Raw genomic sequence first — 12,140 nt, 5'->3', positions numbered from 1 at the left:
AAGTTGCTTAGAGGTTCTGCTATGGTACAGAATCTGCCACGGTTCCCTCAAAGAGCTTTCTGTGTAAACTGGACCAGCACTAGCCATTTTGTTAGTAGGAACTGCTTTCTTTCAAGCATCTTCATGAGTTTACAGCAAAAAGAAATGGCGTAGATAAGTAAAAGTAAAGGATCTTACATAATAGGAATTAGCGTTTATTGCATGGGAAGACTTTATAGGATGTTCAGCAGATGATGATACTAAATTAGGCTCTTTTTCCTTGGAAGTCAGTTGCACAATTTGAATTCTGAGAACAGGTTTGCCTTTGATTCTCATGTAATTTTTTTGTACGTGTTGTCAGCCCCTTCATTCTAAATGAGTATAGCGTTTGTGGAAGTTCATGAATTATTTCTTTGTTTGAACAAGTTTGTGTCCTTCTGTTTTGGTCTTGAGAATGTGTATCTTAATGTCTTAGTGGTTTGTTTGTTTTCTGAAATAACTTTATTCCACAATGTTAAGATCTCCAAGTGTTTGTTTGGATTATTGTTTGTATCTTTTAGGAAAAAACATAATTTCTTCTCTCTTACAGAATATGAATAAATTTTTGACTAAATTCTTTTTGTTCAACAGAATCTGTCTATGACCTTCTCCCAAAGGAGCTGCAGTTACCACCTTCCAGAGAAACATCTGTAGCATCCATGAGCCAAACAAGTGGTGGCGAGGCAGGTTCGCCGCCTCCAGCTGTAGTTGCTGCTGGTAAGCATTCTCGTTTATTCAGTTGCTTTGTTAAGGTTTGTAGCGTTCTGGCCAACATGAACAGTGCTGGCAAAGTTTTGATTGTAAAAATAGAGCTTGTGTAGAAGTAACAGAGTTCATTCTAGGAGAATTTAGGTAATATAAATTAAACTGAGTGATCTAAATTATCAGATATTCTATGTTAACGGTTGCTGTATGTCACATATATATCTTCATAAGAAATTATCTGTTTTGCTCTGCTGTTATTATGCAGCACAGACCTGTTAACTCCTAGAATGCACTCTTGTCTTCAGAGATAATAAATACCTATTTGGAACTAAGGCAGAATGCTGACTGACTGTAAAACAGCGCATTCTAGATAGGATAAAAAAATGGAATGGGAGATTACATTTTGGGCTGTGAAGCTTTTACCAAACTAAGGAGGAGGAAAGGTCATGTTTTCCTTTGAGGCCTGAGGAAGCTTAGTATTTAAACTCCATTCACATGTAGCTCTCTCTTGTAATGTATTACAGAATTCTCAAATACGTGAGAATATAATATACATCAGGATAGCACTTGTATAAACTGAAAAGTTTAAGTTAGTTATTTTTCTAATTGACAGCATAAAAAATGAGGCATGACCTTTTTATCTTTGTCTTTATTTTACTCCCAGTCATGTTTTAGACTTTAGTCTAAAGACTCTGTCATTAATTTTCATTAAACATAAAAATGTGAGGATTTAAGGACAAAGTTCTGGTTTGTGAGGTTAGCTGTAGTGCTGGTTTGCATCTGGAATCCTTATCAGTAACTTGTATATATTAGTAAACAGCTGTGCAATGAGGAAAAAACAATCATTGCGCTCATGATAGATGCATCTTTCTTCATTGGATAAGGGGTTTTTTTTGTATAATTTGATCCCCATATTTCTTACAAGGTCATGTTCCACTTTCCTAATTGGTCTTAAATTTTGGCTTGAGAAAAATGTATATATTTAAGGTGAAGATTCAGATAGCTGCATTACCCTTTTTTCTCTCTGTGAATTCATATGCATTAAATGTTTGTGTGAGAATGTTTCCCAGATTTGCATGGTACAGGAATCCTGATCAGAAACTAAAGTGATTGTAGACTTGTCAGAGAAACTTTACAGCACTGCTCACCATTCATGTTTTGCCAGACCTCTTCTAAGAGAACCTGTGGATTTAACTGTGCACAGTGGAACTTCGGTCATTGAAAGAAATTGATGGTTTTATTTATTATATTGAAAGGCTTTGATATTTTTATATCACTTATTCAAAAATAATTTGGGCATATATTTCTAAAATCAAGATACGTAATGATCGGTTTGGTTTGAAGACATAGCAACAATGAAATCTTGTAGAAACATATACCTCAAAAACAAGTGGGGAAAAAAAAATCCCACAAACCCTGTTACACTGTAAATCCACAGATAGACATGAACTGCTAATTAATTCTGTATCTAACAGAAAAGACTTTAAAACTTGAATGGAACTAAATGTCTGTTACCTCCAGGTATTTAGTGTCTGCTAACAGCCAGTCCAGTTCCTTTTAAAAAAACCTAAGAACGTGTTAGTTGTGTTCGGGTTAAACTGCAGCACAATTGTCTTGAATGAAAAACTTAAAAAAAAAATAGCTTTGAGATCTTTTGTTGACACTGAAAGGAGACCTACTCATTCAATTAAGAACACTTACCAATGTTGGAGATTGTGTAGTTTCACAAAGACTTTAAGCTGAATATGCTGCCGGAAGAGGAGTTTTTCCTGTGTGTGCTGCAGAGCTGTTGGATCAAGGACCTGCTCCGTGTTAGAGTTGCCCTGGATGGGTTCGCTGCAGGTCTACAGAAATGCTTTTGGTGGCACAAGGAAGGGGATAGAAGGAGCAGTAAAAAAGGTGGAGCTAGCTTCTCTCAATGGCTTTCAGTTTCTGCTGGTTTAAATTGTTAACTGAATTGGGGCTTTGGAGGGCTTCCATCAGAGTTGTGACGAGACAGTTAAGTTTCTGGGTGCCGTTAAAATCAGGATCAGAAGTATTAAGCACAAGCAACTTTAGTTCTCCAAGTTGTTAAAAACTGTCTGGTTGGTTGTTTTTTTTTTTTTAAAAAAAACCCAAATGGAGCAAAGACTACTTTTGTTTTCATTGTCTATGTCACTGTCCATTACAGCGAGGACAAGAACAATTCAATCTTGGTCTTCTGTAAACACATGATTGTGATGACCAGGATCATTCAGCGGTGAGCTGTGCTGTGTGCACGTGTAAGGAGAGGTGAGCACTGAGCAGCGTGCCTGGTGCTGTGGTGGGAGAGTGGGTGCCCAGCTTCCATAGGGGTCAGGGAAGGCTCAGCCTCAGCATTTTGGCCAACAAGTATCAGATAGGTAGTTGTAATGTAACAGGTTAGTGGGCTTTTTGTGTGTGTTTTGATGTTTTTCCCCACTCTTCCACCACATCCTTGAAAGAAAATACATGTATCTTAGATAAATATTTACCTGCAAAACAGGTCTGTAAGCTGTGTTCCAAAACTATAGAGGCAGAGCAGAAAGCTGAAGAGAACAGTCCTTGCTCCTCCCTCTGGTGTTGGGAGGTTATATATATGTAAAGTATATATTAAAATATAATACATAATAAAACCCAAGGGTGGTCAGATGATTGGGTATCTCTGGTAAGTCTGAGGCCAGACCTTTTTTTTTCCTCTTTAAAGCTGGGGTCAAACTCTTAGGAACAGAGGAAGGAACATCAGTGTCTACAAAAGTTGTAGGTGAGGTTAGGAGGACAGGGGAATTTACTCTTTGCAGTAGATCTCAGTGGATTGTTTTATAGTCATAGTTGCCCCCCCCCCCAAATTCCTGCTGTGTAGTGACTGGTTAGGATTCCTCCCCTAAGCCATCTTGAGCTCAGCATTCTGAACTGATGCTGGTACCTGCAGCACACAGCGACCTTGGAGGAGGAGGGGTCTCCGGTGTTCTACATTTTCTTCCAGAATCCCTGGAGCACTTTTGCTTTTCATAGAGGTTAGCTCTATGTTTCCTCTGCACCCAAATCTCTCCACTTTCACAACAGAATAGCACACAAGTGTTTCAGCTGCATTCTTGCTGTAGCTACACCATGTTTCTAGAGAAACATAGAGAAATGTATTCCATTTTACTATTTTTCTTTAATTGTTTTAGGGTTGCTTCAGTGTCTTTGAAAAGTTACTATCGTGTTTTTGAGCCCTGTTCACCCTGCCTCGTGTAGTAATGAGAAGTCTGGCTGGGCTGGGCTCTGATTTCTTAGGAAAATCAGCCTGGGCTTTCTGCCTGTCTATATGCTTATACAGAAAAACATAAATATACAGAAAAACATAAATACATATTTCACATACATATTTTTAAAGACCAAGATTGACTATTCATTTGCATGTATCAAGTCCTTAATAGGCATATTTTTGAGGAGCTGACACTATGCAGACAATAGGGTGAGGAGGAAAGGTGAATTTGGCCACCTAGTAGTGCTCCTGTATCTGTCAGCTCTTACTTGCTCTAAACCCTCACTTCTTTGGGAGATGATAGGGGAACGACAGTTCAGTCTCCATAGCATTGTAGGTAACTTCATTTACTCTTGCTTCTAAAAGGAAAGGCTAATTTGAAATGCTGCTAGCAACACTGTATGTAGAAGTCAATGGCAGGTATGATTACTCTCGATAATGAGAGGATTGCGTTACAGGGAACGATCCAAAGTGGTGAGGGCTTTTTACTGCTCCTGTAATAGTTAACACAGTTAGTTCTCTGCTTCCAAAAACACAGAGTAAGATAGTATCTGGCCGAAATTCAGAAACTTGTGGCTTTTCTGTCAGTCACTTTGCTGTGGGGTTTTGTTCCATATAAATCACATTATAGGTGAGAAATATATATTGCTGCAGTTAACTTCTCTGGTTTTTTTGGAGGAGCAGGATGGGCTGTTTTTAGCAGTGATGACCTTGCAGGGGCAGACTTCTAGTTCTTCCATTTGGAAATTTGTTTTGTGATTTACAGAACAGTTTTAAGAGTATTAAAATGGAATGTTACTGATTGGATTTTCATTAATTTGTTAATAAATGTGTATCTCCTATTCATTAATCCAGACAAAAGAGGTATTACCCACTCTCTGAATATCAAACAGGCAAGTATAATTTAATAGAACTCCAGGATTTTGAGCTGCAATGTTCACAACCTGAGCTGCTCTCTCAAGCTTCTAATTCTGTTATTCTTCTGGAAGGTAGAAGGGAGGGAAAGGATCTACTTTTGCTGCTAGAAACTGTTCTCTGTGCTTGCTGTTTGAATTGCAAGTGTCTTTGTTCAGGGGACAGGAAAAGGAGGATTTTGCCTGGTGCAGTACCATAAACACATTAAATATGAATCATCTTCCAGACTCTTGAAATGCATGAGGGTGTCATGCTGAGAAATGTCATTGTAAGCTGTGCCTGGAGATTTCTTACATGAAATAAATGTGCCTGAAGCTTTAATAATGCCTTCTACACAATATTTTTAAGCTCCAGTTGCAAGGAGGGATGCTTGATTCCTTTCACTTGCTTCTTAAAGGTTGAACAGTTTTTTCGTGTTGATCAAGACTCACTGAACAAGTGCTTCAAATGCTAATTTAAGTCCTTCCTTCACACTGCTAATTTAAGTCCTTCCTCAAAGGTGTCCTTCTAGTTGGCAGGTCAACACCTTATTCTTGTCTTTTGAGGATGATGCAGGAGTATGTTCAACTACACACTTGAAACAACTGTTGCATTTTCATCTTTTATCTCCAGTTACAGGAATGCTCAAACCTTCTGAACCCCAGTGAAGAAAACTTACAGAAACTTGCCCCTCTGCTTATCATCCATTCATTCTTTCTGTAGCAGCTCTTGGAATGAGCTTCTTCAGCTTGTTGATGATCTCTTACTTAAGCTACTCTGTTTTCCAGAGAGGTATACATTTCCATACTTTTTTTAATTGCTCCCCAGGACAGTATTTCCTGCATCATTTCCATTCAGACATTTTCCAGTGCTTACTTCAAATTGGATTGTCCACAGAGTGGTGTTCTTGCTGTAACAAAAGGGTAACAGTTTTTATGTGACTGAAATATATATTTACTGATCTCTTTTTGCATTCTTCATACTTGATTACAATTAATCTGGGAGGTATTGAATTTTTCTGGCTCCCAAACACCTATAATTGTATCCTGGGCAAATACTTAGTAAAGGATAAAGCTTTACCTTTTCGTGGTCATGTCAATTTTGTGCTCCTTTTTAAGTAAAGGGACAAACTACTAGTCCCAGACAGGCATAATTGGCTTTTTTGGTCAGTTGTTGTTGAAACACTTGCCATAAGCATTTTTGGTTAGTTTAATTATGAAAATAAGGCTTTGCTTCACAATTGCTACTGTAGAGAAATGGATAAAAATACTTGCATCATCTATGGGGTAGAGATCGGGTATGAAGATCTGTGGGTCATCTTTCCCACTACCAAGATAAGGCTTTTTCATTATTCTCAAGCTAAAGGTTCTAACAAAACCTCGGAATGGAGATATGTGTGTGTGTAGGGGTGTTTGGGGTGTTTTTCCAATTTTTTTTTTTTTTTTTTTTTTAGTAGCTAGAGTCAGGCTTCTTAATTTCTACTTTTAATGAAAATATTTTGTCAGTTTATCATCCTTCCTGGTGTCATTAGTCAGTTTTTCCTGTTGATACAGAAATAATAACCAGAGATTTCAAAGGGGATATCAGTGCTGCTACTAATTCTATTATCCTGACCTTATAATTACACGTTGTAAACAAATTATCAGAAAAAAAGATTCTTCTTTGTAGTTGGTCTCTAATGCCTGTAAAAACTTGCCATTTCTTTGTAGGCTTTTCCCTTCCTTTTCCCACCGCCCTCCCAGCTGGAAATGCCTTCCTGTAATTTCCTAGGAGGATGTCTTCCAGGGATTTCTCTCTGCAGTGTGCTTGCTTCAGTCATGTGTCAAATACTTCTTTCTTACAGAATCAATTTAAACCAGATCCTAATACTCTTTAAAAATGCATCTTCCTGATACTGTGTATGAGTACAGTGCCGTACCCACTCTGGCTCGTTAGTGCTAACACATATGTGAACAAGTTTCACTCCTGCTCCTGGCAAGTGTGTGCCCAGGAGAGCTGTGGTGGAGCTGGATCGCATTAGTCTGGGAGAGTCCGGGCTGTGATGAGCTATGGCTCAGGGCAGTGGAAAGGTTCCTTCATCATGCTGAGCTGTCGGCTGATGAGAAGCCATTGTTAGGAAATGGGAAAGAAAAGGATTTCTCTTACTGTTTCCTTTTAATGGAAACTTTTTAGATGTGTTCTGTGTAAATTCAGTTGAGACATCGTAGTTGTGTGGGATTGTGCATGCACTGAGCATGTAGCTGCTTTTCTGCTTTGAGCAGAGCTTCCTTGTAAGAACCTATAAAAGATTATATTGATGTACTCTGGACCATCGCTTTTCTTCTGAAGTTCATTTTCAGTCTTCCTGAATCTCATACAGTCAGTAAACCCAATTTTCCAGAACTGCTCCATCAAACACAAGCTGTGTTACCATTCTGAGAGATTTTTTTAATGGCAAATTCTTGCATTAAGTGGCTCCTATTCTTACATCGAAAAGGCTTAAGAATTACTTTGCAATGAGAGAATTGCTTGTTCCTTAATGAATAATGAAAAACCAAGCCAGTGAAGGGCACACAGAGAACAGTTCTACTGTGCTATTCTTTGGGCACCTCCTTGCAGTAGCAGCATTTAAGACTTTGTGAAGGCCAGGTGGACTTCTGAATTTCCTAGGGGAAAAAACCAACCATGTATCTAAAGAACAAGAGTCTGTTTCTTAAATTGAAGTGTTCTTTTGTCAGATCCATAAACCCTGACATTGACATACACTCACTCTTTCAGAGTCACGGGCTGAGGAGGTGACAGTAGAGCTTGAGGAGAGCAGCTGAGGGTCCTAGAGTTCTGACTTGCTTGGATGCAGCGAGTTATCACCCCGAGTTGGGAAGGATCTAAGATACATGGAATTGGTGTGCGTGAGCCACTAACAAAAGTTCTAAACCTGAGTGTGGATTTAATAACAGATGTCATTTATAACAAACAAAACCTGATTGATTGATGTATTTACCCGAAGTATAATACACTGCTTGGTTCAGCATGTGAATGTAAGGGGAATTTACACTGGGGCTTAATGTAAATTAAATTAACCTACCTATCTTGAATCTGAGTGTTTTTAATAACTGGTGAATTGGATTGCTTTATTATATTTGCTGGGATGCTAGTTTTTTTCTCTATTAATACACTTAACTTGCATTCTAGCTTCGCCATTCAGAGACAGGCATCGAGTGGTGGGTTGTGTGACAGTGTCTGTCAATAGTGAAGACAAATAGTGCCAGAGACACTTAACCCATCCAATCTCACCCAGGGTATAGGTCGGTCTTGTTTTCAGACTTCTTCATAAGTCTCTTTTTTCTTTCTTTCCTTTTTCCTTTTTTTTTGTTTTCTTTTTTTTTTTTAATTATTTATTTCTAAATAGTGGATTGATACTGGTTTGAAACTAAACTTTTTGGAAAAGTTTTTGACATTACATCAGTAATAAAAGAAGAAGAAAAGTAGAAACCCAAGTTTGGCATGTGAGGTATTGAAAGCAGGTTTGCAGCCACTTTGTAAGTTCATGGTGGAAATTTTGCACGTAGTATCCTTCTGGGTTTGTTCTGAAATTGTGCTTCTGTGTCCAGTGGTTCAAATAAACCAACTAATACACAAAAGTCTTATCAAGAGTATGACATGTTAGATAAATTAACAAATATAATAAATGGGTATAATTCATATATTAAGCTTGTACACCACCTAAACCTCACCCTGTGTGGTGAGTCTTCATTTTTGACACTTGTTTTCTGAACATAGTGTAGGGGATCACATGGGATACAGGCTAGGTTCTGAGAAACAGGCGAGTTCTTTAATAGGTCTTTGCTAGTCCTGGCTGTTCATGCACAGGTGGCTGAAAAACTGGTGAAAACAAAAATATCTCCTGTTTACTTGTGTTGACAATGTTAAGCTTTCCAGTCTGGGAAATGACTTGGTTTGCACTCCAGCTGCAATAAAATAAATAAATAAAAAGTCATCAGGAGGCTATTTGTTTCTTTTTGAGGACTTGGTAATCCTTGTTGTAGTTAAGGATCTCTTTGGAAAGAATGAACAAGGATTTCAGGATTGGCTCCACCTAAGTATCTAAAGACAAGACTCCTTCAATGCCAAGTAGTGATTTTATTTTTTTCTTCTTTCTCCTGCATTTCAGACCTTTTTTAGAGGCTGAATGCCTTGTTTGACTTCACAAGATAATAGGATATAGAAATATATATCATTGCCTTAGTTGCTAACTCAGGAGGTAATACAGTTTCTTTGTACAATGCTCTATGTTACTGAAAAGAAAAAGACTGCGCTGATTTGCTCATGGGGATGCTCTTTGCTGTGTGTTCCTTCAGTCTCTGATGATATATCAGCCTGTGATTTTTCTAGCAGCGTGCATTTGTGTCACGTGTGTTGCATCCCTTCTCCCACTGCCTGCTTTTTGGCTGCTTTTTATTTTCAGAAAGAACCTGAATTATGCAGTCTGTTGGTTGTGAATGTAAATCTGTTCACTGCCTGAAAGAGGTAAATGTTTTGGGAGCAGTAGGCCACCTTTTTAGACTTTCTGGGAAGCCAGTGTACAAATGACTGGTATCATGAACAACTGGAATTTCCTTGAAATTTAGTCTTCCCAGGAGTGGTGCAGAGTAATTAGTTATCTTTATTTGCATTTGGAACTCCGGCACTAATCACCTAGTTTTGTTCTTGGTTATTTTCTGTCTTTCATTTACACATTGCAGAATTGCTTATTATTGATGTGTAAATTGTGATGTGCAAAACAGAACCGGGACTTCCTTATGCCTAATTGTTTGATACCATTCTGCCTGCCTTGGAGAAAAAAAGCTTGTAGGACAGGTGACAAATTCTGAATTACTTATTTCAACTACCTTAATGTTACAGTGATGGCAATGAATAGATTCAGGAGGTTTAGTTTCAACAGTGATCAAAGTTGCTCTAGTGTGAAAGTAGTTTTCTTTTCTCTCTCTCTATTTTTTTTTTTTTTATTAAGAAAAAGGAAAAAAACCCTAACAAACCACCTTGTGATGCTGGTGCACGTTTCATTTACAATACTGTGGCTGCATACTTGCCATAACATGCACTTGGCTTCTATTCAGTGTTGTTGCTCCAAAAACAATTTTTGAGGCTGTGTTAAAAAATATTCAGTCTTCTATTTCAAAATGTACATACTCATTTAAACTATATGTTTGTTATTGCAAGCACTGTTGAATTGCAAATGAAAAAGCCACCTGTAACAATTCCCATTAATATGTGTCTAAAGAAAGTAACCTTAAATAAAAGAAATGCTTAAACTGGGAAAAGGTGTGTGTATGTTTCCACTTTAACCTGACAGACCAGCGACCAGCTACACTCCTCACACTGGATGTCCACTGGTTGTATTTTGTTTATTATTTGCATGTGGGGGAAAACATCATTCCTCAAAATCAGGAACTGCAAAGTCCTTTCACCTTTTGAAGCAATACCAGTCAAGTTTGAATTACTGAAAACTTTAAAGTAAACTCCACCCCCCCCCCAAATAACGCAGCACATTCAACCAAGAGATCTCCTTTGGGTACCAGATATGCATGTGTTGTCACTGGCTTTAGAATAAATAAATAAAAATGAGAGCCATGTAAAACATGCAGTGGTTTATTCATTACAGTATATGTGAACTCTTATTGGGTCTACCCCATTTATTTACTTATTAGTTCAAAGGAAGACAAGTTGGCTAAAGGCCTGTGGACTCTGAGAGAACATAAATTCTACTATGTTTCTTTGCATAACTTAGTAATTGCTTTAGTAACATGTTAACTTATCCCCCCAAATAGATTTTAAATGTGTATGTTTGATTGTTCTAATATAACCAGTTTATTTAATTCGCTGTAATATGCCATACGTTCTTACCTCTTTTTAATTCTAATAATAGAGAAGACACTGGCCTGTACATGCTTTAAAACAGTTGCACGTTTATAGATGGTAATGGCATTCATTTGAGGATATATAAAGCTAAAGAGAGGGGCTTTTTTGCCATTACTGTGTAGCTTGATACTGTTTTGATAATCTTATTGTTACACAGGGGTGTCTCTGGTAAATGGAGGAGAGTATAACCATTTTATAATGGACAGTATTTCTTTCCCTTTTAAATGTATAAAGATAACAACTATACACATATTCATACACATACATGCATTTTAACTTTTAGGGGGGAAATTAAGGAGAAATTGTTTAGGATAGCAATAATGATAGCAACTTATATATTACAAAATGCTGTACCCTAAAATAATGATACCATTACCAGCTCTTTTATGCTTATACTGAAAAGCATTTTGTTTAGTGATTTACTTCTAATTTTATTTTTTCTAGGAAAGTGAGGGAAAAGTACAGTTGTTGCATTTCTGGACAGAATATGCGTGGAACCATTTGATAAGCAGGGTATGATCAGTGCTTGGCATACCCGTTCTAGTGCAGAGCTGTGTACGGATTGTCACTTCAAGTTTTGCTTCTAGGTCTTTTAAAAGACCTTTCTAAAACATTCACGGTATTTGCTGCAAAAAGAGAAATCTTTGATACTAATCTATTGGAGGAAGGGTCTTCCAATTCTAGAGCTCTGCTGCTTGGTTCAATGTACATAATTATTTATTTGTCAAAGTCTTTGTCATGCACAGGCAAACATGAGATGTGCATACACTGCGTTGTACTGTGCATGATACTGAGTTTAATCTGTTAAAAGAAGAATTAATTTTAAATGGGGGAAATATTGCTGTTCAGTAATCCAGGTCTGCAGCATTACTGCTGTGTGCTCTATGTGTTCCATTTGCAAACACTTGCATGCAGCATATATGCTGTAGGCATGCTGCATATGTCTGTTTCTTTCTGTTAGAGTGTATAAATGATGAATGGAATCTAATTCTATTTTAACAAAACAAATATCCCAAAGAGCAACAATCTTTCTCAACTCAAAGTGGCTGCAAATCAGCTCCTAAATATTGTCACTGAAATTAATATTTAGATTTAATAGTTCTTGCCAATCCTATAATAGAAATGTTTTTGGAAAAAGCATTGCATTAATGCATGATATAGAAAGGATAAATTTGCCTTTAAATTGGAATGCAGTTCAAAGTGACTGAATTCTCCAATTTCAGCCACTATATTTGCCAAAGAACAAACTGAAAAATGGAACTGGTATCATTCATCTGCTCCTGCTTCATTGGGAGGTTCGGGGAAGGGACTTCCTATGAAGACAATAGCAGAATAGTTTATTGATAAACTGTAATGACCACTAAATTTTACAATCTGA

At 37.5% G+C, this 12,140-nt stretch overlaps 1 protein-coding gene across 6 annotated transcripts in view; it reads left to right on the top strand.

Annotated features, from left to right (window-relative positions):
- Positions 1-12,140, top strand: part of NFAT5 (nuclear factor of activated T cells 5) — a 75,709-nt gene that overhangs the window by 26,814 nt on the left and 36,755 nt on the right. For 5 of the 6 annotated variants that reach the window (XM_056361206.1, XM_056361204.1, XM_056361205.1 and 2 more), the window contains one exon: positions 610-735. In XM_056361206.1, the coding sequence (XP_056217181.1) occupies positions 610-735 (126 nt within the window). Of the gene's footprint in view, positions 1-608; positions 736-8,035; positions 8,149-12,140 lie in introns of those variants that run through there. The other variant, XM_056361208.1, reaches the window with a different exon arrangement.

The sequence above is a fragment of the Falco biarmicus genome, chromosome 15, assembly GCF_023638135.1.
Source record: "Falco biarmicus isolate bFalBia1 chromosome 15, bFalBia1.pri, whole genome shotgun sequence".
NCBI lineage: Eukaryota > Metazoa > Chordata > Aves > Falconiformes > Falconidae > Falco > Falco biarmicus.
This window is presented reverse-complemented; position numbering and strand designations above follow the sequence as displayed.